Here is a 24,473-nt window from a genome sequence, read left to right on the forward strand (position 1 = left end):
TTTTTTTTTTTTTTTTGAGATGGAGTCTCGCTCTTTCACCAGTGGTGTGATCCCTCCTCACTGCAACTTCACCTCCCCGGTTCAAGCAATTCTTCTGCCTCAGCCTCCCGAGTAGCTGGGAGTACAGGTATGTGCCACTACGCCCAGCTAATTTTTTGTGTTTTTAAAAGTAGAGATGGGGTTTCACCATGTTGGCCAGGATGATCTCAATCTCCTGACCTCATGATCTGCCTGCCTTGGCCTCCCAAAGTGCTGAGATGACAGGCGTGAGCCACTGCACCCAGCCTACTCAGCCCATTTTATAGGAACTGGTAGCCCTCTTTTACTCCCGCTTTTGTGGCTTTGTTACTCATCTTGCTTAATTTTGTGCCAAGAGTAAATGCAAATGTGGAAGTGAAAACTTGGCATTTTGCGCATCACCCTAGCCCCTGGGGATTCTGTGCCAAGGAGGAACTTGCTGTCTGACTTTCTTGCCCGTTGCTTTTCCCTACAGTGCTTTCTTCCTCAGGGTCCGCCTTTGCAGCGCAGGTTGGCCTCTCTGGAGAAGGGCATGGGAGCTGATGAGCAGATGAGGATGGGGTGTCAGACCCTGGGGACTGGCCCAGCAGCCTGTAGGAGCCACTCAGTAGCCACCTGGAGAACTCCACACTGCAGTATGGAGGCCCGGAGGCCTAGAAAGTGCAGTGAGTCCAGACAGCTCAGGGAGATGTTACGCAAAGGAAGGACACACCCAGGGGCAATTCCCTAGAAACCAGGAAGTGGGCACCTCACCCTCTTTAAGTTCCCATCTCAGCTGGAGTCTCCGATCACCTCTTTGTCTCCTGTCTTTGCTGTCTGCGACTGCATCATCCATAAACCAAAGTCCCACCACTTAAAAGGAAATGTGGCCTGTGGTCTCGTCTCACTGAACAGGCCTTGACTGCCTCTGAAAACTGAGTTAGTCTCTACATGGACAAAGGCTTGTATTATCTCCACTAAAGAAAAGGAGGCCCGTCAACCAGTCACTAGACTCTATCTCCACAGTCTAGGGATATGGTATATTTTTTACACTGGGATGTATTCTATGACTAGGAAACATTGTGGAGGGGTGGAAAGAGTATAGACTTTAGAAGCAGGACAGCTACACGATCTTGCTCGATAATGATACATGTTTGTTGAATGTTTACTATGTGCCAGGCACTGTACTAAATGCTTTACAAAGATTATCTCATTTGATCCTTAAAACAGTCAATCTTCTGAGGTAGTAACTAGAGTTTCATTTGACATGTCAAAAAACTGAAACTTAGGTTAAAATAACTCAGCCCCGGCTAGTACGTAGCAAGCTGGGATCCTAACCCAGTCTCATACTTTCCAAGTCCTCACCCTTAACTACAACGGGTCAGCGTCCTAAGGTACTCGACCACGCAGCCTGTTCCCTAATCTTCAAAATCAGGCCATTCTAGAAAGTTGAGGATTTGGATATGATTGGTAAGTGCCTGGCACGCAGTCGGAACTTAATAAATGATACCCTTCTCATTCATATAGAAGCTCAGGTGTCATTTTTATTCTATAGTTTTAAAATGAAATAATCTTGGATAGTCACTTACAACTTGGACGACTTTAACCACCTGATGAAACCTGCCAGTTTTCTGTAGCCTCAGGTCTGCATAAAGTTCTTCTTAAATTGGCTCCTCTCATTTCACCACCAGCTTTGGGGGCCCAGGGTCCTAAGATTGTGCTCTTGAAGCCAAGTTCTCACATTAATCCATATGACCCCTGTTTACCACGTGCAGATCTATCAGGCTAGGTGCTACAGAGATGAGGAAGACAGTCCGGGCCTCCCTGGGGCTTAGAGCTTGGGGGTGAAAGTGGGGGTGGCAGATGTTAACAAAATCTCCCACGCAGTGTGATCAGGATGGAATCCCTTTCACTGAGAGGCATTTGCACGGAGCTGCTATCACCAAGGTTGATGGCCTCGGATTCCCCTCTGCACCCACCGGTGGGACAGCTGGGGTTGCAGGATTGAGAGGAACCCTGCCGGCTGCTCTGCATCCCAAGGCTCTGAGACTGAGGGAGTCACGTGGGAGATGTTAGGTCCAAACCAGCCCGCCCTAAGTAGCAAGAATCTAGAAACTGAAGGAAGCTGGTGCAGTGTCCATCAAATCAGTTTCCACAAAGCTACTCCCCGTCTGCAGCTCAGTTTTTGTGAGACCTTGCCCGAGGTCTTTTAGAGGCTTAAAACGGTTGGCTGGCGTTGGATTCCCTGAGAAGCAGCAGTTAGGAAGCATGGTTCCTCCAGCACTTAGATGGTTTTCTGAAAGTGCTCAAGTATTTCTTCATAATCATGCTTATCATCATCTGCAAAAGAGTCCGAGTCAATGAGGATCTTTAGCATTAGGCAAGTTCCTTCCCTCTGTAGGGCAGTTTCCTCACCTGTTCAGGGTAAGAGTTGGCCTGAATGCTCTGTGGTCTTTGCTAGCCTAGAAACCACAATTTGTTCTGTCTCAATACTTTGCAACCCTTTCATTTTCCCGTATGCCACAGGGAGGGTAGTATGTTGGGGACTGAACTCATTTTCCTTGCCAAAGCCCTAGAGCCCATGGGAAAGACAGTAGGAACCTTTCTACCCGAGCCCACCCCATAGAGGCCTGTCCCTCAAACTGGGACCATAGAAGGGTCTGTCCCCGGGCAGGGCCGTCAGAGGTAAAGGAAGCAGCAAGGTAGGGAGGGGAAACACAAGGACAAGGGTGAGCAGCGCCCACAGGGACTCACCTGGATCCTGCCTTTGGGGCTTAGCAGGCCTGTGGCCCTTCCTGTGGGCAGGAATCTTGCTGTACATACTGGAGCCATCCTTGGTGAACTCTGGCAAGGTCTTCGCCTTGGGTTTGGGCAGCAGAGTGTGTTGCTGCAATCCTAAGATTTGAGAAGACTTTGGGGGAAAAAGCAGAAATCAGCAGGGTCTCAAGAAATGGGGAAGCAGAGTCCATGAAAAACGGTCATTTACGTTAAATTAAGTGTCACTTCCTCTGCTTCTCTCTCTACTTCCTTTTCAGGCTATGACCTCTCAAGACCCTGGTGTTTTTGCTACACGCATATGAAATATTCTCTGGCAAGGGAGAAAGGGATCAGGGTAGAAAATGAGGATAGGGTTGGGGGCTGGGATTCCCCACTTAGGAATTCGGTCATTGTCCTTTAATTCTCTTGCTGAAGGGGAAGAAAGCAAAGTGGGGATACCTTAAGAAAGCAGCCGCAAGTCCTCATGACAGTGCCTGAGCTGAGGAGGCCCAGAAGGAAGAGGACTTCCACTGCGCTCCCCATGTGCCAGATGCTGCGTGACGTCTGCCCTTTCATCCTCAAGTCACCCTCTGAATGGTTTCAATTCCCAGTTTATGTAGGAAAGAAAGTGTGCCTTGTCAAAGGTCACACGGGGATCCACAGCAGGGCCAAGGTTTGGACTCAGGGCCACGCCTGTGACCTGTAAAGGCAGCGGTCTTGGCACCACACCATGCTTTACAGAGCGTGTGGCACAGCTCCCTGATCAGCACCAAGATTTTGACACACAGAGGGGAAAAGCTGTTCCAGGGTGACAGCAGTGACCGGGCCCAGAGTCCTCCATCGGGAGCCAAGACACGGGCTGAGGTCTGTCGGTTTTGGAAAGTACCCTTTTCAGCACTGGCACAAGGCCTGTGTTTCGGATGTCTCAGTCCAGCCATTGTCAGAAAATGACTTCCCATGCTCACCCCACAGATAAAAGCCTCTTCTGGGGCTGAGACCACTCAGGAGTCATCTTGTAACTTCCACTGCCACCTGCTGCCTACCACACATGACTAAATACAGTCACCGAAGATCCCAAAACAAGAGCTGGTGATAGTAAAGGACGTGTGATCTGTCTCATCCCCTCCCGTTCTCAGCAGACCACAGTAGTTAGAAGCTCAGGCTGTGTGGTCAGACCCAACTGCAAGCCCTGGCCCTGCCACTTGCTGGCTGTGTGATTTCAGGTAAACTACTTTACCTCTCTGTGCCTCTCACCTTCTCAACTGTGAAGCAAGACACCGGTGTGTAACTCAGAAGCACTGTGAGAATTGGTTGGGACAAAGCGTATCAGGGGCCTGCCACAGAGTAAGCAAGTCACAGAAAGCAGCTAGCACAACAGCAGCTGCAGAGGATATCTATCACAGGTCTACTGGTGAGAAAAAGGACGCTCGGAGGAGTACCCAGCACAGGCACAGAGTAAGTGAACCGGAATATACACTTAGTCTTTCTGACCCCATGCCTGGCTCTTTCCCGCTCATCTGTGATTCTCTTTGGCCCCGTTCAGCAGGTACTCTCTGGCCTTGAAGCAGGTAAGGTCCCTGCCCCCACAGAACTCTTTCCAGTCAGAGACTCAGGTAGGACTCACTAAAAATGTGTCCTGAGCTACATAGAGTGTGCAGTGGGAGTACAGAAGAGGAGGCAGGACCACCGCTGCTGAGTGGGAAATCGAGTCCTGCCTTGCCTGTGAGCCTGAAGGAGGAAGAACACTGCTGGCAGCAGGCCCGGGTGTAGGGCTGTGAAGCAGGAGTCCCAGTGCCATGAGGGAGCTGCGGGCACTTCTCTCGCTGGAGCGTGGACAGCAGAGGGAGTGGAGGAAGATGGGTCGGGGCGATGCGACAAGTCAGCTTATAAAGGACCCTGGATGCCATGTTAAGGGGTTTGCATCATCCCACGATGATGGGCAGCCACAGAAGGTTCCAGAAGATGGAGCTGTGGCCCATCAGTGACTAAGAAAGGAGTTAGGAGGCCTTTCTGACAGCTTTAAGAGGCTGCTGAAGCAGTTTAGGAGAAAAATGATGAGGCTCGAACTAGGAAGTGAAGGCAGCAGTAGTGGAGAGAGGAAAGCACCGTGAACTTGGAATTGGACTGTCCGTGGCCAAGTTCAGTCCTCCCACTTATTAACAGGGACCCTGGTCGAGTCTCAGGGTCTCTGAGTCCTCGTTTTCTCAATCGTAAGATACTGATAATCACGCCAGCCTCGGGATTAATTGTGAGGTGGAATGAGAATAATGGGTGCAAAGTGTGCAAGTTTATAAACTACAAGTTTACACATTTGCAAGAGAAACATGACAGGTGTGACAAAGCAGTGATCCCAATAGGTGACCCTCCCTGCCCTCTGGGATTATACTGGTACCTTGACGCCTCCTTCCTGGGTGCTGTGTCTCCTCTGCTTGCTGAGGCCCTGACTTTTAGGGGGCCTGGGTGGGGGGGCTTGGATCTCACAGGCTGGTAACTTCCGAAGACGATAATAGAAGGTGTCTGTCAGCTCCTCCACTGTGGCTATGGGGAGAGACCCCCCTGGCCAGTCTGGCTGCCCCTTGGCCTCCACGACAGTCAGGTCCAGCCACCGGGGAGGGATCTCAAAGCACATCCCAGGCTCAGAGTCCAGGCTCACCACCAAGAATGGCTCTGTGATCTTCTCCTCCAGCCGCAGGCCCAGGAGGGAGGTCAGAGGGTCAGTGGGATGGCTACTGTCCTTGGCTACCACCTTGACCTCACAAGGCAGTGAGAACTGGGCAGTCAGATCCGCCAGGCTGTAGCGCCGACTGTCACTCATCTCCTCCACGAAGCTGCCAGGGAAGTGGAGGGGCAGCAGGACCCGCTCTGGGCTCTCTGCCTCCTCTTCACACTCTTCCTCCTCATCCTCCCCAGCCTGGTCACTCAGCCGCTGGCAAACCAAGACGTCCATGTCATTGCCCTGGGCCCCATGGGCCTGACCAGGCCCCAGCACCTCCAGCCGGTCACCCACAGCCAGGGATGTGAACTCAGGATTCTCCTCCCTCTCACCCTCACAGTCCTTAGTGGCCACCACCCGGAGTGGCCGGCCTGGCTGGAAAGCACCTAGGAGGTCATAGGCCGTGGGGAACTCCCTTGGCCGCCGCCGCAGCTTGCCCTGGTAGGCCCCTGACACCAGGAAGTGCCTGGGCACCTTGCGGCCCTTGCTTGAGGCCAGGATCCGCCAGGGTGGTGAGGCTAGGCCATAGATGCAAAGCCTCTGGCCTTTCTGCAAGGAGCCCAGCCACGGACTGAGGAAGATGGGACGGCGCTCAGGAACCTCCAGGATCTCCGTGGACAGGGGGAAAGGGCCTTGCTGGGCCAGGACCTCGCTCAGCAGCAGCGGTTTGATGAAGTGGACGTGCTGGGAGGAGGCGGTGACGTCCTCCACGTCGACCTCCAGGGTGGAAGGGATCTTGACAATGGTCCTGCGCACTGTGGAGAGGGGCAGCTCAGTGGCACTGCATGCCACCCTAGGAGTGGCCCCACCCCAACCCCAGGCCCATAGAGCATCGGCTGGGCCGGTGGCCTCCTTCCACTGCCATCTTTTTCTTTCTTTTATTTTTATTTATTTATTTATTTATTTATTTATTTATTTATTTATTTTTGAGATGGAGTTTCGCTCGATATGGAGTTTCACTCTTGTTGCACGGGCTGGAGTGCGATGGCACAATCTCGGCTCACTGCAACCTCCGCCTCCCAGATTCAAGCAATTCTCCCACCTCAGCCTCCCAAGTAGCTGGGATTACAGGCGCCCACCACCATGCCCAGCTAATTTTTGTAGTTTTAGCAGAGATGGGGTTTCACCATGTTGGCCAGGTTGGTCTCGATCTCCTGTCCTCAGGTGATCCTCCCGCCTCAGCCTCCCAAAGTGTTGGGATTACAGGCGTGAGCCACCATGCCTGGTCCCCACTGCCAACTTTTATTTCCAATCAGAATCTTCCAATTTACGCCACATTCCCACACATGCTTTCCCTTCAACCTTCTTTTTTTTTTTTTTTTTTTTTTTGAGACGGAGTCTCGCTCTGTCGCCCGGGCTGGAGTGCAGTGATGCGATCTTGGCTCACTGCAAGCTCCACCCCCAGGGTTCACACCATTCTCCTGCTTCAGCCTCCTGAGTAGCTGGGACTACAGGTGCCGCCACCTCAACCAGCTAACTTTTTTGTGTTTTTAGTAGAGATGGGGTTTCACGGTGTTAGCCAGGATGGTCTCGATCTCCTGACCTCGTGATCCGCCCGCCTCGGCCTCCCAAAGTGCTCGGATTACAGGCGTGAGCCACCGCACCTGGCCCCATCCTTTTTTAAAAAATTATTATTTTTATTTTTTCTTCCTCCAAGTATTAAGAAAAAAGAAAAACAAATTTTAAAATTATTTTTTTTAGGCTGTGCTCGGTAGCTCACGCCTGTAATCCCGGCACTTTGGGAGGCCGAGGTAGGTGGATCACCTGAGGTCAGGAGCTCCAGACCAGCCTGGCCAATATGGCGAAACCCCGTCTCTACTAAAAATACAAAAGAATTATCCTGGCATGGTGGCAGGGAGGGAGGCTGAGGCAGCAGAATCGCTTGAACCTAGGAGATGGAGGTTGCAGTGAGCTGAGATCAACCATTGTACTCCAGCCTGAGTGACAGCAAGATTCTGCTTCAGAAAAAAAAGAAAGAGATGAGGTCTCACCCTGTTGCCCAGGCTGGAGTACAGCAGTGTGATCATAGCTCACCACAACCTTGAACTCTTGGGCTCAAGCGATCCTCTTGCCTCAGCCTCCCGAGTAGCTACTACTACAAGCACTATGCCTAGCTAATTTTTTAAAAAATTCTTTGTAGAGATGGGGATCTTGCTATGTTGCCTAGTCTGGTCTGGAACACCTGAGATCAAGCGATCCTCTAAAGTGCTGGTATTACATGCGTGAGCCACTGCGCCTGGCCCAGCAGAGATAATTTGAGCATCAATAAGAATAACTGGCCAGGCACAGTGGCTTACACCTGTAATCCCAGCACTTTGGGAGGCCAAGGCGGGTGGATCACCTGAGGTCAGGAGTTCGAGACCAGCTAACATGGTGACACTCCGTTTCTACTAAAAATACAAAAAATTAGCTGGGTGTGGTGGCGCATGCCTGTAAATCCCAGCTACTCGGGAGGCTGAGTCAGGAGAATCACTTGAACCAGGGAGGCAGAGGTAGCGGTAAGCCGAGATCGCACCATTGCACTCCAGCTTGGGCAACAAGAACGAAACTCCATCTCAAAAAAAAAGAATAACTTCAGTGTAATACAGAGGAAGCAACCTGAATTTCCAGCTGATCCTCAGGGATGGGGTGGGGGTGTCTTCCATCAGAGCAGCTCCCGGGGCACCCCTCTTTCTCTCCCCCAGCAGCCCCCATCCACCTGCCCAGCCAACTCACTGTGCATGATGGCTTGGATCTCATACTGGGGCCGCAGGATCAGGGAATGCCAGGGCAGGGTGGGGCAGGTGAGGACGAGGTCCTTCAAGGCTGGATCCTGCAGGACCTGGAGCAGAGTTCGAGGGGTACTGGACTCCCATTTCCGGAAGGGCCCCTTCTGGGATAGGGGCAGGTGCAGGATGACCTGTTGACCCTCCACGCCCAGGACACAGCGGGCACAGCGGATCCCGAGGTGCATCACCACAGCCTCAAGCATGAGGAGCTGGTCCTTAGTCACCACCGTGCCCTCGGTGACAATCCTGTGGGTCGACATGAAGCAAGTGGGCAGCTGCTTGGAGCTCTGAGTTGTGGCAGAGACCAGCTCCTCCAGGGTTTCGTAGCTCTGTGGGGTGTTGAGGGGAGTGAAGTAGCCTGTGGGGGACAGCAGAGAGCAGGTGGGTCATTGTGGGGTGTCAGAGTGGGGCAGGCCCTTGCCAAGTCCGGACCCCAGTCTGGCCCTGCAGATGACCCAGCCAGAATCCCCCGGGAACAGGTGTCAATGAGGGATTTGCATCTGGACATCTGGGCTGCAAGGCTGAGGGACACAGGGCAAGAAAGTGGCGATGCATGAAGGGACAGGGAGAGACAGGAAGTAGGGACCGAGAGAGACTTGTCACCAGAGACACAGAGAATGAAAGAGGGACACATTCCCTGACAGACACACTAGACTTCCACACTCTCCTAGCTCCTGACCCCACCTGCCTCTAACTGCCATCTTAGCCTTTCCTCCAGAGGCCTCCCCATAGCTCCGATCTCACGCATCCAAAACCTACCGTCCCTCTCTCCCAAACTAACATCCCAGGAGCTGCTGGCCAGAGCCACCTCAGACCACCCACTTTACCCCTGCATCCTGGCTGCCACTACTGACTGCCCAACTGCCCCTCACCCCTTCCTCCAGCCCCACCCATTCCACCACCAGCTGGCCTAAATACCTCGCTTCCAGACATGATACCTCTTTGGGGAAGCAGATTTTTCCTGCCCCAAACCCACAACCTGAAGCTAATCGAGGAAACGCTGCACAAGCCAGGACTGAGGGATATTCTACACAAGTACCGCTCTAGATGCTTCAGAATGTCAACATCAAGACAAAGGCAGAGGAACTGCTCCAGTCTGAAGGAGAATGAAGAAACAGGACAACTGAATATGATGTGTGATCTAGGACTAGACTGTGGATTGAGGGGAAAAACTGCTATAAAGCATATTATGAAGATAGTTGCTGGAATTCAAATATAGACTGTGGATTAGGCAGCAGTACTGTACCAAAATTAAATTTCCTGAATTTGATCATTGAACCATGTGAATGAATGTCCTTGTTTTGGGGGGATACTATAATATTTAGGGGTAATATATAGATGTAAAAGGGATCATGTCTGCAATTTACTCTTAAATGGTTCAGAAAAAACATATCCATATATACACATATAGTAATACATTCATATGTGTGGGTGTATGTGTGGAGGGAGAGAAACACACGTAACAAATGTTTAACACTTGATGAAGAAAAACGGAAACCTGAGGCTGTTTTTGGCCAGGTACACTGGCTCACACCTATGATCCCAACACGTTGGGAGGCTGAGGCAGGAGAACTGCTTGAACCCAGGAGTTCCAGACCAGCTTGGGCAATATAATGAGACCTCATCTCTACAAAAAATTTAAAAATTGGCCAGGCACGTTGGCTCACACCAGTAATCCCAGCACTTGGGAGGCTGAGGCGGGCAGATCTCTTGAGCTCAGGAGTTGGAGACCACCCTAGGGAATACGGTGAAACTGTCTCTACCAAAAATATGAAAAAAATGCTGGGCGCCGTGGCTCACACCTGTAATCCCAGCACCATTTTTTTTTTTTTTTGAGACAGTGTCTTGCTCCGTTGCCCAGGCTAGAGCGCAGTGGCATGATCTCGGCTCACTGCAAGTTCCACTTCCCGGGTTCACGCCATTCTCCTGCCTCAGCCTCTCAAGCAGCTGGGACCACAGGCGCCCGCCACCATGCCCGGCCAATTTTTTGTATTTTTAGTAGAGACATCTCGATCTCCTGACCTCGTGATCCGCCCGTCTCGGCCTCCCAAAGTGCTGCAATTACAGGCGTGAGCCACCACGCCCGGCCTGTAATCCCAGCACTTTAGGAGGCCAAGGCAGGCGGATCACAAGGTCAGGAATTGAGACCAGCCTGGCCAATATGGTGAAACCCTGTCTCTACTCTAAAAATACAAAACAATGAGCTGGGTGTGGTGGCGCATGCCTGTAATCCCAGCTACTCGGAGGCTGAGGCAGCAGAATCGCTTGAACCTGGAAGGTGGAGGTTGCAGTGAGCCGAGATCATGCCACTGCACTCCAGCCTGGGTGACACAGCAAGACTCATCTCAAAAAAAAACCGCAAACAACAACAACAACAAAATGAGCTGGGCGTGGTGGCACAGACCTGTGGTCCCAGCTACTTGGGAAGCTGAGGCAGGAGGATTGCTTGAGCCCAGGAGATGGAGGTTGCAGTGAGCTGAGATCATGCCACTGCACTCCAGCCTGGGCAACAGAGCAAGTCTCAAAAAAATAAAAATACAAACAAAAAATTGGCTGAGCGTGGTGGCCCAGGCCTATAATCCCAGCTACTCAGGAAGCTGAAGTGGGAGGATCGCTTGAGCCAGGGAGGCAGAGGTTGTAGTGAGCCGTGATTGCACCACTGCACTCCAGCCTAGGCGACAGAACAAGACTCTGTCTCAAAAAAAAATAAAAATAAAAAATTGGCTGAGCATGGAGGCCCACACCTGAAATCCCAGCTACTCAAGAGGCTGAGGTGGGAGGTTTGCTGGAGCCGGGGAGGCGGAGCTTGCAGTGAGCCGTGATTGCACCACTGCACTCCAGCCTAGGTGACAGACCAAGACTCTGTCTCAAAAAAAAAATTAATGAATCTGGATAAAGGATGTACAGGAGTTCTAGCAAATTCTAGTTCTATAAGTTTAAAATTATTTCAAAAGAAAAAGAAAAAACTCAAAATATAAAACACATCACTTCCATATTAAAAACATCATTGGGGCCGGACATGGTGACTCACACCTGTAATCCCAACACTTTGGGAGGTCGAGGCAGGAGGATCGCATGAACCCAAGAGTTTGAGACCAGGCTGGAGAACATAGCAAGACCCTGTCTCTACTAAAAACAAGAAACAAAAAAACCTCATTGGCTCTTCAGTGCCTTCAAAATAAAGAACAGTGTCAGCACACCACATAGCCCCCAGGTGGTGTGGCTCCTGCGGCTCCCCACACAACGTGCCCCTAACCCAGAAGCCACACTCTCCGGTGTCGGACAGGCAGTCACGTAACAGCCAGTCCTCAGAGTGTGCCTGCTTTGTAGGTGCCCCCCTCCCACTTTTTTTTTTTTTTTTTTGAGACGGAGTCTTGCCTTATTGCCCAGGCTGCAACCTCCACCTCCCAGGTTCAAGTGATTCTCGTGCCTCAGCCTCCTGAATAGCTGGGATTATAGGTGCCCCCCACCATACCTAGCTAATTTTTGTATTTTTAGCAGAGACGGAGTTTCACCATGTTGGCCGGGCTGGTCTTGAACTCCTGACCTCAGGTGATCCACCTGCCTCAGCCTCCCAAAGAGCTGGGATTACAGGCATGAGCCACCAGTCACCGCACCCAGCCTGTCCCAGGCCCCTAAGTGTTGCATACATATCGGTTCATTTCATCCTCATAGCAAGCCTAATCACCCTCATTACAGAAGAGGAAACTGAGGCCCGGAGAGGTCCCAGGAACTTGCCTAGCTTGCCCAAGGCCACTGGGATTCAATTCCAGGCCGCTGGCTTCAGGGTCCATGCCATGGCCCACCACACTACTTGCCTCTTAAAATAATTGAGCTCTGGCCAGGCGCAGTGGCTCACGCCTATAACCCCAGCACTTTGGAAGGCTGAAACGGGCAGATCATGAGGTCAGGAGATCGAGACCGTCCTGGTTAACATGGTGAAACCCTGTCTCTACTAAAAATACAAAAAAAAAAAAAAATTAGCTGGGCGTCGTGGCAGGCGCCTGTAGTCCCAGCTACTCAGGAGGCTGATCCAGGAGAATGACGTGAACCCAGAAGGCGGAGCTTGCAGTGAGCCCAGATCACGCCACTGCATTCCAGCTTGGGTGACAGAGCGAGACTCTATCTCCAAAAAATAAAAATAAAAAATAATAATTGAGCTCCTTGGGGTCTCCTGAGCACCAAATGTGCACGTGCTACTCCCTGTGGCTGGGATCTTTCTTCTGGTTCAGATGCCACCTCCTCCAGGAAGCCCTCACAGACCCTGAGGCAGGTTACTCTTGCTCAGAGCCCTCTCTAAAGCTTATGTCTCCTTTTACTGTTGCCCTCCTCTCACTGTCATCCCGGAAGCTCCCCACTGGAGAGGGTGGCATCTGGTTCATCCTGAGCCCCACACCCACAGTCCCCCACACAGAGCTTGGCACACATGGGTGTCTGCAAATGTTTGGGGAGTGAATGTGTGAGTGAACACAGAGACAGGCACCTGGACAGGGCTTGGAACAGAGGCAGGTGTGACCAGAGACCGAGAGGGAGAGGGCGCAACCTCTCTGAGTCCAGGGCATTGCAGACCCTATGAGGACATCCCCACCCTTGAGGCTGGGTTGTGGTGGATATGAGGGCCTTGGGAGCAAACCCAGAGGGGAAGGAGTGACTGCTGGACGTGGCAAGCCCACGAGCAGCTGGCAGATGGGCCAGAAGGGTGCCAGGGCATGTGGGGAGGCAGAGGTGCCCACCTTACCCTCGAAGTTGCGGGGGAGCTCCATGGTCTGGCTGGTCCTCGGGTTCTCACAGACCACCTTCTGGAGGCGAACCTGGGTGACCTTGATCAGGTCCCCTGTGGAAAGGCAGCACTCATTCCCAGAGATCTCATAGATGGAGCCTGCGGAGACAGGGACTCCGTTTCCCCGCTGGACAAGGGCCAAGCGCTGGGCAGCCTGTGCCCCAGGGCCCAAGAAGCTCTGCTCTGCCATGCCTTTGCACATGGTGCCTGCTGCCTGGCATGCCCTGCTCTGTCGTTCCTGCCTCATTCCCACAGGTTCAGTCATCCTCAGCTGTTCTTGCCCCTCCTAGCATCGGTACGCCCCACCGTGGCACATTTCTCTGGCCTTTTTCACCCCTGTGCCTCCTTCACTGAATTCCCAGGCAGGGCTGATCCATCTCAACATCACTGCAGCCAGCACAGGGCTTGGCCTCTGAGTATGTGTTAAGTCCACAAATCGGTAAATAACCCAGAGAATCACCCTCTCTGAGCCTGAGGGAGTTGGGATTCCCTTAGTGTACAGCTAAAAAATCAGGCTCAGAGAGGGGTCAGTGGCTCCCTGGAGATCACCTGGACCCAGAGCCGGTACCCAGCCCTCCTAGCACCCTGGAAAATAGAGGGACACTGACAGAGTGAGGCCAGTGGCCAAAGTTCTGCTTTCCTGGTTTAAAGTGTGTAAGTGGTGTCGAGAACACAGAAGGTGCTCAATAAAGATCTCTCCTGGCCGGACGCGGTGGCTCAAGCCTGTAATCCCAGCACTTTGGGAGGCCGAGACGGGCGGATCACGAGGTCAGGAGATCAAGACCATCCTGGCTAACACGGCGAAAACCCGTCTCTACTAAAAAATACAAAAAACTAGCCGGGCAAGGTGGCGGGTGCCTGTAGTCCCAGCTACTCGGGAGGCTGAGGCAGGAGAATGGCGTAAACCCAGGAGGCGGAGCTTGCAGTGAGCCGAGATCCGGCCACTGCACTCCAGCCTGGGAGACAGAGCGAGACTCCGTCTCAAAAAAAAAAAATCTCTCCTGCGTACACAGAGTGCAGTCTCTCCGTCCAGCTAATGGAGGACAACAGACTACGTGGCAGGACCTTGAGGCCACCTGACCCCAGCCCCACCCACAGGGCAGCCCCAACTTCAGTCCTGAGAAACTGATGAAAACCTCCCCACATACCCCCAGGAAAACACCCCCTGGTCATAAATCACAGTCCGTTTACAATGTCAGGGCGTGGGCCTTCCAGACTGCTGAGAATAGCTACTGTGATGCTACAGACACCCGGCACCATGCCAGGGGCTACTGACGCGTCACTGTATTTAAGACCCATGACTGCTCTTGCGGAGACAGGCAGTTTCAATTTCCTACATAATGAAACAGCTGGCTGGGCGTGGTGGCTCACGCCTGTAATCCCAGCACTTTGGGAGGCCAAGGCGGGTAAATCACCTGAGGTCAGGAGTTCGAGACCATCCTGGCCAACATGGTGAAACCCCGTCTCTACTAAAAATACAAAAATTAGCCCGGCGTGGTGGCAGGTGCCTGTAATCCCAGCTACTCGGGAGGCTGAGGCAGGAGAACTGCTTGAACCCGGGAGGCAGAGGTTGCAGTGAGCTGAAATCAGGCTACTGCACTCCAGCCTGGGTGACAGAGGGAGACTCCATCTCAAAAAAGAAAAAGAAAAAGAAACAGCCTCGCAGGGGCTGAGTAGGTTGTACATGATGATCAGGTAATAGGAGGCAGAACTAGAAGTTATGGCTGGGTGCGGTGGCTCATGCTTGTAATCCCAACACTTTGGGAGGCTAAAGTGGGAGGACTGCTTGAGGACAAGAGTTCAAGACCAGCCTGGGCAACACAGGCCTCGTCCTTTTTTTTTGAGACAGAGTCTCACTGTCGCCCAGACTGGAGTGCAGTGGTGCAATCACAGTTGATTGCAGCCTCAACCTCCCACACTCAAGCAGTCCTCCCACCTCAGCCTCCCGAGTAGCTGAGACTACAGGCATGCGCCATCACACCTAATTTTTTTTATTTTGTGTACAGACACAGTCTCACTATGTTACCCAGGTTGGTCTTGAACCTCTGAGCTCAAGTGATCCTCCTGCCTCAGCCTTCCAAAGTCCTGGGATTACAGGCATGAGCCACCACACCCTGCAATTTTTTATTTTAAAAATTTTTGTAGACGTGGGGTCTCACTGATCTCCAACTCCTAGGCTCAAGCAATCCTCCCACCTCGGCCTCCCGAAGTGTTGAGATTACAAGTATGAGCTATCACACACAACCTATGTTCTATTAAACAAAAAACAGGGCCTGATGTGGTGGCTCATGCCCGTAATCCCAACAGTTTGGGAGGCCGAGGCAGGCAGATCACTTGAGTCCAGGGGTTTGAGACCAGCCTAGGCAACATGACAAAACCCTATCTTTACAAAAAATACAAAAATTAGCTGGACGTGGTGGTGCATGCCTGTGGTCCCAGCCTTTCAGGAAGCTGAGGTGGGAGGATCACTTGAGCCCAGGAAGTCGAGGCTGCAGTGAGTTGTATCGTGCCACTGCACTCCAGCCTGGGCAACAGAGCCAGACTCTGTCTCAAAAAAAAAAAAACCTAGGTTGAACCCAGGGTGTTTGCCTCCAGAGCCAGTGCTCCTAACCACGCAGCCAACCACATCCGAGTGCCCTGCCAGACACCTGCCCCAGTCGGCAAAGCCATCTGTCCTTTGCACTCACCCCACCCACACACCCACACCCTACCATGGCCTTCTCTAGTCATTATCACTCTGACTTCCACCACTTCCACCACCCCGCATCAGGCAGGATGAGGAAACAGGTGTTGTAACACCAGCAGGCAAGGGGTGCTGGGAGGATGGAGACACTTGGTCCTGGGCTGGGGGAAGAGCAAACAGATCTCAGGTGCCTGCCTGCAAAAAGCCCCTGGAGGTAGAGTCAGAATTTGAACCCAGATCTGCCAGATTCCCAAGAGGACCTGGAGAGACCCACTGCGAGGTGGTGGCCCCCTGCGGGACCCTCCATGTGGGACTTCCTTGGTCTAGGACCCCACTTGGGACTGCAAACACTCTGCTGGAAGCTGCTGAGACAGAGCGTTTTCCTGCAGCCAGGGAACAGGATGAGGCCTCAAGCCTCAGTTTGCTCTCTAAGGAAGGAACCCGCACCCCCACACAGCATCTCTCACCTCCACCTCCATCTCCCCTACTCGGTGGCCCACGGGTCCTCCCTCCCCACAGAACAGCCCTGGCCACCCATCCACTGTGCTGTCCTCCCCTGACTTCCACTGTCTGTTAGTGCCTCACCTCTTGCTCCTTCAGGCAGTAAGTAGTGACTGTGCGCCTCCTGCGTGCCCATCCCTGTGAACCAGGGCGCTGCGGGCAGGCAGCAGATGTACGGGGGCGTGCAAGGAGCATAGAGCCGGGAAGGCTTCCGGCAGGAAGGGCCATTTAAGCTGAGAACTGAAGAGTTGATCAAACCAAGTACTGCCCATGGTCAAACAGAGGGCCAAGGTGGACGCAGGGACTGAAGGAAGGCAGTGTAAAGGAGGGCCAGGGGGAGGAGTGGGAGGCCACAGACGGGAAGACTGACCCTGCACTTCAGAATCAAGACGCAGCCACGACCACCAGCGCCCTAATGTTGCGTCTCGGCGGTCGGAGCTCCGTCCCATGCGCACCGCGGGGCCACCTCGGAGTGGCCCGGCTGCATCCACCTCCCGCGCCTGAACCCACTAACTTTTCACCACCCTGCGGGGCAGGTCAGCGGTCCCTATTCCACGAAAGCAAAAGCCGAGGTCCAGAGAGGTTGAGGGCGGCCCCAAATCACACAGCTTGGCCAGTGGCAGCGTCGGGATTTGAACCCGGGGGCAGTTTTCCCGGATTGCTAACGCCTTCTCGAGGTCTCTGCCCCCGCCCCACACCGAGGGAGTGTTCGGAGGGGTTCCAGCCCCCGCTCACCCTCGAAGTAGACCCCCGAGCAGACCCGCAGCACGCGCGGGAGAGTCTCGGGGTCCAGGGCGCGCACGAAGTCCTGCAGCGGCACCGGCTCCATGGTCACCACGACTCTCTGGGCGCAGACTGAGGGGCTGGCAAGCGATCCCCGAGAGCCCCGCAGCCCCGCCCCACCGACGCCCCGCCCCGCAAGCCGACGCCCCGCCCCGCCTGCCGCGGGAGCCCTGCAGCTCGGCCCCGCCGAAGCCCCGCCCCTGCCCCTGCAGTACCCTATGGGGGAGGGGCGATGATGAAGATGAAGAAGTCCCAGACGCCCCCTCAGCAGTGCTCCCAGTTAGAAAAATGGGACACGGCCCGACTTGTTCTGCGTCTCATAGGAGGGACATGCCCCTGCCCTTTGGGTTTGAGGAGGGAGATGTAGTGTCAGAGCTCCCGAATGTCCCTCCAGGACACTCCATGGTCCTCTATCGGAAACCTCCTGGTGAAGCGGAACTCATTACCTCTCTAGAACTCCCAAACTCTTTCGATAATTATTGCCCACGAATTCGTGGACTCAAGTGATCCTCGCACCTCGGCCTCCCAAAGTGCTGGGATCACAGGTGTGAGCCACTGCGCCGGGCCTCGCCAATTGTAGTTAAAAATTCTTCCTAAGGCTAAAGAGAAATCTGCTTAGGAGCCGGACCAACCACTTATCCTGACCCCACAGGCTCGGGATAAGCCTTTTCCATTTCCCTGTCCCTCAGGAGTCAGACCAACATAGGTTCAAATCCCAGGTCTCCTCTTGCTCGTTATATGACGTTAGGCAAATCACTTTGATTGTCTGAACCTCAGTTTCCTACTCTCTCAAACAGAGAGAAGAGGGCCAGGTGTGGTGGCTCACACCTATAATCCCAACACTTTGGGATACCAAGGCGGGTGGATCACCTGAGGTCAGGAGTTTGAGACCAGCCTGGCTAATACGGTGAAATCCCGTTTCTACTAAAAATACCAAAAACTAGCCAGGCGTGGTGGCACACACCTCTAATCCCAGCTACTCGGGAGGCTGAGGCAGGAGAATCGTTTGAACCTGGGAGGCGGACGTTGCAGTGAGCCAAGATTGTAACATTGCACCCTAGCGGGCAACAAGAGCTAAACTCCGTCTCAAAAAAACAAAAACAAAAACAAAAACAAGAAAACAGGGAGAAAAGGCTGGGTGTGGTGGTTCACGCCTGTAATCCCAGCACTTTGGGAGACCGAGATAGGAGGATCACTTGAGACCAGGAGTCCCAGACCACCCTGGGCAACCTAGCAAGACCCTGTCTCTTAAAAAATAAAATAAAATAAAATAAGGTCAGTCACGGTGGTTCACGCCTATAATCCCAACACTTTGGGAGGGTGAGGTGGGCAGATCTCTTGAGGTCAGGAGTTCAAGACCAGCCTGGCCAATATGGCAAAACCCTGTCTCTACTAAAAATACAAAGAGTTACTGGGCACGATGGCTCATGCCTGTAATCCCAGCACTTTGGGAGGCCGAGGCAGGCAGATCACCTGAGGTCGGGAGTTCTAGACCAGCCTGACCAACAGGGAGAAACCCTGTCTCTACTAAAAATACAAAAGTAGCCGGGGGTGGTGGCACATGCCTGTAATCCCATCTACTTGGGAGGCTGAGGCAGGAGAATCACTTGAACCCGAGATGGGGAGTTTGTGGTGAGCCGAGATCGCACCATTGCACTCCAGCCTGGGCAACAAGAGCAAAACTCCGTCTGAAAAAAAAAAAAAAAAAAAACTAGCCAGGCATGGTGGTCCATGCCTGTAATCCCAGCCACTTGGGAGGCTGAGGCAGGAGACTCGCTTGAACCCAAGGGGCAGAGGTTGCAGTGAGCTGAGATTACACTACTTTACTCCAGCCTGGGCAACAGAGCAAGACTCCATCTCAAAATAAATAAATAAATAAGTATATAAATGAATAAATAAATAAATAAATAAAATATCTAGGCATAGTGGCATGCATCTGCAATCTCAGCTACTCAGGAGACTGAGGCAGGAGGGGCTGCAGTGAGCTATGATCATGCCACTGCACTCCAGCCCCAGCCTAGGCAACAGAGTGAGACCCTGTCTCTAAAAAAATTAAAAATAATAAAATAGGAGAAAGAATTATATCTCAGCAGATTGTGAGGATTGAATAAGATGATATAGGTATCGTGCAAAATGCTTTATTTAATTTTTTTGTCACTATAAAAGTAACAGAAGACTTTTAATCAGAGATAATAACAAAAGTTTAAAATAAAATGAATACATTCTATCTAAAGAACATTTTATAAATAAAAAGCGGGCAGTCTTTACCCACCACCCAAAATACCTATCACTAACATTTTGTTGTGTTTCTTTCTAGTTTTTTCTTTTTTTGGGGGGGAGGATGGGTGGGCGGTCTCATTCTGTCACCCAGGCTGGTGTGCAGTGGTGTGCACACAGCTCACGGTAGCCCCCAACCTCCTGGCTCAGGCTTCACAAAAGTGAAGGGTCTTGCCTAAGATCATGCCAAGTGGAGACACTGGGATTTTAACCCGGCTCTGCTAGGCTCCTCCTGTAGGCCAGAGAAAATGTCAGTTCTTCATTTCTTTCCTGGGTGTTTAAGCAAATTGTGGCAGTTTGATGGATTTTGGCTCAGCCCAGTTATGTCTAGAATTTCAGTAGTGGATGGGTTTTGGAGATAGACAGAGCTGGGCTCAAACCCTGGCTCCACTACTTCTTAGCTGTGTGACCTTGGGCAAGTTCCATACCCTCTCTGAGCCGCAGTCTCCTCTCCCTCTGTACAACGAAGGCTGGCAGGAACCAGGTGTTGGTAAAAATGTTACTGTAACCCAGACACATGGGAACATGCCCAGTGCCCCATATGTACGATCATTACATGATATTGTTCCTTCCCAAGACCTCCTGTGCCTCTGACACTAGTTCTCATCTTCTTTATTTCTGCAAACACTCTGCTTTCTATTTGAAGAAATAAGACAATGGGAACCTGACTTCCTTGCGGCTGCCCATGTAATGGAGGAACTAAAATCCGAACCGAGCCTGCAGGTGGTCACGGCCCAAGCCCTTTTCACTTCCCCAGGTTGGGAGCACCAGCCTGGGGATCTCTCCTTGGCTCCTCAAGAGCTGAATGGTGCGGAGAAAGAAGCTCAGGTTCCCACAGCAGGGCAGGGGCAGAAAGGAAGTCCCCCCATCCACCCACCAGCTGTGAGGAGGATGCCTCCAGCCACTGGGAAGAGAAGTTCCTCGTTTCAGCAACCCATCTCTGTCAGCTTTTGGAGTCTGAAGGTGGATGGCTCAGGACCTCCTATGGATAGTGCAGGAGGCAGCTGGCCACAGCAGCAGGGTGACAGGATGGGGTCAGACCCGTGCCTGCTGCGTGGCACCACACACTCTGGTACCTGGCGTGTCACATGACTTGGTGTTTTTCAGCAACTTACAAGGCAGGAGCTGGGGTCCTCCCTCTCCTCCCGTGTTTCCTCCCCCTGTAGAGGAAGGTAAGGGCCTAACACTGACACAGCACCGGTTGGTGGTTGTTACAGTGTCCTGCCATCCACTTCAACTCCCACTGGCGTGGCCCACTCGCCCAAAGCAGGGGGAAACATCCCAGCAGCCAGCAGGGTCAAGTGTGGCAGGGATAGGGAGAATGCCTGTGCTCTAAGGGTGAGGGATGGAGGCCCAGCACATCCCTGAGCCTGCAGAAGGACTCGAAGCCCTCCGCATGCTGGCGGGAAGTCACCAGTGTCCCCACCGTGTGATGCTGCCAAGCAGTTTGCCACTCGATGATACTCCAGGCACCTAGGCTGCCCACCAGAGCAGATACACGCCTGGCCTGTAGGTCCCGAAGTTGTCCTCGAGTTGCTCCCTCCCTGGGAGGGCGAGATCCACCCCCTTGCCTTAGAGGCTTCATGGCGCCCTTCCGCAATGACCACAGTGCAAAGACAGCACCACAGCAGCCCACAGGTCTCCTGCAGAAGCGCTCACAGGTCCCAGGCGTGACGGTGGCAAAAGGGCATGTCTTGTCTTTTAACTGTTTTCTGGATTTTCCAGAACACAGTTTGAGTACTTACAACAAATTTTTTTCTTCCAGTCTGGAGCCTTGTCTTATTTTAATTTTAGAATGTTTTTTAGAAACAAGGTCTGGCCGGCGCGCGGTGGCTCAAGCCTGTAATGCCCAGCACTTTGGAGGCGGAGACGGGCAAATCACGAGTCAGGAGTTCGAGACCATCCTGGCTACACGGTGAAACACCGTCTCTACTAAAAAATATCAAAAAAAAAAAACTAGCCGGGCGACGTGGCGGGCGCCTATAGTCCCCCAGCTAACTGTTCGGGTCTGAGGCAGGAGAATGGCGTAAACCTGGGAGGCAGAGCTTGCAGTGGAGCTGAGACCGGCCACTGCACTCCAGGCGGGCGACAGAGGCGAACTCGTCTCAAAAAAAAAAAAAAAAAAAAAAAGAAACAAGGTCTGGGCTTATTTTGCTATTTTGCCCACTCCACCCTTGAATTACTTTTATATTAACAAAAACAACACGCAGGCAGCCCCTGCATGGCCCTCTGAGACAACTGTGGAGATCACGGAGGGGTTCTCCCCCACTGCAGTTTCCACAGGGAGTAAAATAGGTCACTTTTTGGGAAAAGCTGCTCAGCATATCTTCTTTTTTTTTTTTTTTTGAGACTGAGTCTCACTTTGTCCCACCCAGGCTGGAAGTGCAATCGCTACTCTCTCGGCTCACTGTAACCTCCGCCTCCCAGGTTCAACTGATTCTCCTGCCTCAGCCTCCAGAGTAGCTGGATACAGTCGCCACAACCCATGCCCCAGCTAATTTTTTGTATTTAGTAGAGACGATTTCACCATGTTGGGGAGCTGTATCGAACTCCTGACCTCAGGTGATCCACCTGCCTTGGGCTCCCAAAAACGGTGGGATTACAGGTTGAGCCACCTGCACCCGCCAATGCTCAGCATATCTTTAGGAGGCAGGTTTGTCTGCTTGTAAAGCTCAGAGGGCTTGTTCATGCTCCTGTGTGGGGAAAATAGTTCAACTCCCTCTGGTCTTCTTTTATTTATTATTTTTTTGAGACGGAGTCTCGCTCGTCGCCCAGGCTGGAGTGCAGTGGAGATCTCAGCTCACTACAAGCCCGCATTTTTATCTCCCGGTTTACGCCATTCTCCTGCTCAGCCTCCCGAGTAGCTTGGGACTACAGGCGCCCACCACCTCGCCCAGCTAGTTTTTTGTAGAGACGGGGTTTCCACCTTTAAGCCAGGAGGTCTTGATCTCCTGACCTCGTGGATCCGCCCGTCTCGCCTCCCAAAGTGCTGGGATTACAGGCTTGAGCCACCGCACCCGGCCTTTTTCTTTTATTTCTTTTCTTTTCTTTTCTTTTTTCTTTTTTTGAGAGGAGTTTCACTCTTGTTGCCCAGGCTGGAGTGCAATGGCGTGATCTCGGCTCACTGCAACTACCACTTCCCATGTCAAGCAATTTTCCTGCCTCAGCCTCACGTCGAGTAATTGGGACAACAGCATGAGCCACCATGCCTGGCTAATTTGTATTTTTAGTAGAGACAGGTTTCTCCTGTTGGTCAGGCTGTCTGAACTTCGGACCTCAGGTGATCCACGCCACCTCAGCCTCCCAAAGTGCTGGACTACAGGCATGAGCCACCGTGCCCAGCCCGGTTTATTTATTTATTTATTTTTAATTTTTTTTGCCTGTTGGCAGTGGCTCATGCCTGTATTCCCAGCACTTTAGGAAGGACGAGCAGGTGGATCACAGGTCATGAATTCAAGACCAGCCTGGCCAAATGGTGAAATCCCATCTCTACTAAAAATACAAAAATTAGCCAAACGCTGGTGGTAGGCGCCTGTAATCCCAGCTACTTGGAGCTGAGGCAAGGAAGTGCTTGAACCCAAGAGTGGAGGTTGCAGTGAGCCAAGATCATGCCATTTGTACTCCAGACCTGGCGCAGCGAGACTACTCTCAAAAAAAAAAAAATTTTTTTTTTAGGAGCGGGTTTTGCTCTGTTGCACAGAAATTTAAAACTTAAAAAGTGGCAAGCAGAAATTCAGTTGTATGTAGAAATCCCAGTTCCCCTGATGAAAAAGAAAGAGCTGGGGTCTTTAACGCCTGTTCTTTGGGAGGCCGAGGCAGGTGGGATCACAAGGTCAGAGATCAAGACCATCCTGGCTAACACAGGAAAACCCGTCTTTACTAAAAAAAAAAGAAAATCAGCCAGGCCATGGGTGGCGGCCCTGTAGTCCAGTACCAGGAGCTGAGGCAGAGAATGACGTGAACCTGGAGCAGAGCTTGGCGTGAGCCATGATGCGCCACTGCACTCCATCCTGGGCGACTAGTGAAACTCCATCTCAAAAAAAAAAAAAAAAAAAAAATTAACTGCCTATTCTTCTGTGGCTAGTGAGTGTTCTCTCTCCCTTTCCCAGGCATTGTGAAGACTATTTCTCTAGCTGTGCAGCTGCAAGGTCACTAGACAGATAAACTCAAGTTGCAAAACATGTTTTTCCTTTAAAAGTAAGAAATGATGTAATACATGTCTCAATTGATTAAATAACTGCCTTTGTTTCTCGCTTCTGTAGTATGCTTCCTCCTGTACAGATCTCCCCCTGCCCCCATGAAATGCTTAACAGGTAACTTAACTCTTTGTTCAGGGTTCAGTCCTTTGGATGTTAATCTGACTGGGCCAGTGCACACAAATAATTAATAAATATCCTCCTGAGCCCCACTGGTCTCTCTGATTCCTTAAAAATCCAGCAACACTGTCACCCAGACTGGAGTGCAGTAGTGCAATCACAGCTCACTGCAGCCTCAACCTCCCAGGCTTAAGCGATCCTCCCACCTAAGCCTGGTGTGTGCCACCATGCCCAGCTAATTTTTTTTTTTTTTTTTTGAGACAGAGTTTCGCTTTGTCACCCAGGCTGGAGTGCAGTGTCAAGATCTCAGATCAGTGCAAGCTCTGCCTCCTGGGTTCACATCATTCTCCTGCCTCAGCCTCCCGAGTAGCTGGGACTACAGGCGCCCACCACCATGCCTGGCTGATTTTTTTTTTTTTTTTTTGTATTTTTAGTGGAGACAGGGTTTCACCATGTTAGCCAGGATGGTCTTGATCTCCTGACCTCGTGATCTGCCCACCTTGGCCTCCTAAAGTGCTAGGATTAGAGGCGTGAGCCACCGCACCTGGCCCATGCCCAGCTAATTTTTAAACCTTTTTTTTTTTTTAATAGAGAAAGACTCTTGCTATGTTGCCCAGACTGGTCTTGAACTCCTGGGCTTAAACGATCCTCCAGCCTCAACTTCCCAAAGTGCTGGGATTACAGGCATGAACCACGATGCCTGGTCCATACAATGAAATATTATTCAGCCTTCAAAAGGAATAAAATTATGACACATGCCACAATATGGAGGAAACTTCTGGACATTATGCTCAGTGAAATAAGCCTATCACAAAATGACAAATATTGTATGATTCCACTCAGATGAGGAACCTAGAGTTGTGAAATTCATAGAAAGTCAAAGGGAGGTCTGGTGCAG

General features: G+C 51.9%; 1 protein-coding gene and 1 pseudogene across 2 annotated transcripts; both read right to left on the minus strand.

The window, feature by feature from the left end:
• Positions 1-1,515: 1,515 nt before the first annotated feature.
• On the minus strand, positions 1,516-17,070 carry THEMIS2 (thymocyte selection associated family member 2). The gene is made up of 6 exons (XM_017856438.1): positions 16,935-17,070; positions 12,974-13,114; positions 8,183-8,593; positions 5,147-6,222; positions 2,752-2,908; positions 1,516-2,337 (listed from the first exon to the last, which is right to left on the minus strand). The coding sequence occupies exons 1-6, from the start codon at positions 17,026-17,028 to the stop codon at positions 2,282-2,284; spliced, it is 1,935 nt and encodes a 644-aa protein (XP_017711927.1). The 5' UTR covers positions 17,029-17,070; the 3' UTR covers positions 1,516-2,281.
• LOC108518203 (uncharacterized) lies at positions 2,918-5,131 on the minus strand (annotated as a pseudogene). The gene has a single exon (XR_001882312.1). The product of XR_001882312.1 is annotated as an uncharacterized LOC108518203 (transcript).
• Positions 17,071-24,473: the final 7,403 nt, after the last annotated feature.

This window comes from Rhinopithecus bieti, unplaced genomic scaffold (genome assembly GCF_001698545.2).
Source record: "Rhinopithecus bieti isolate Rb0 unplaced genomic scaffold, ASM169854v2 scaffold_41082, whole genome shotgun sequence".
NCBI classification, from domain to species: Eukaryota; Metazoa; Chordata; class Mammalia; order Primates; family Cercopithecidae; genus Rhinopithecus; species Rhinopithecus bieti.

Coding starts and splice junctions, on each gene's coding strand:
- THEMIS2 (XM_017856438.1), bottom strand. CDS start 17,028: ATGGAGCCGGTGCCGCTGCAGGACTTCGTGCGCGCCCTGGACCCCGAG. Junction 13,115..16,934: donor CTCGGGGGTCTACTTCGAGG/GTGAGCGGGGGC, acceptor CTGTCTCCGCAG/GCTCCATCTATGAGATCTCT. Junction 6,223..8,182: donor GATCCAAGCCATCATGCACA/GTGAGTTGGCTG, acceptor CCCTCTCCACAG/TGCGCAGGACCATTGTCAAG.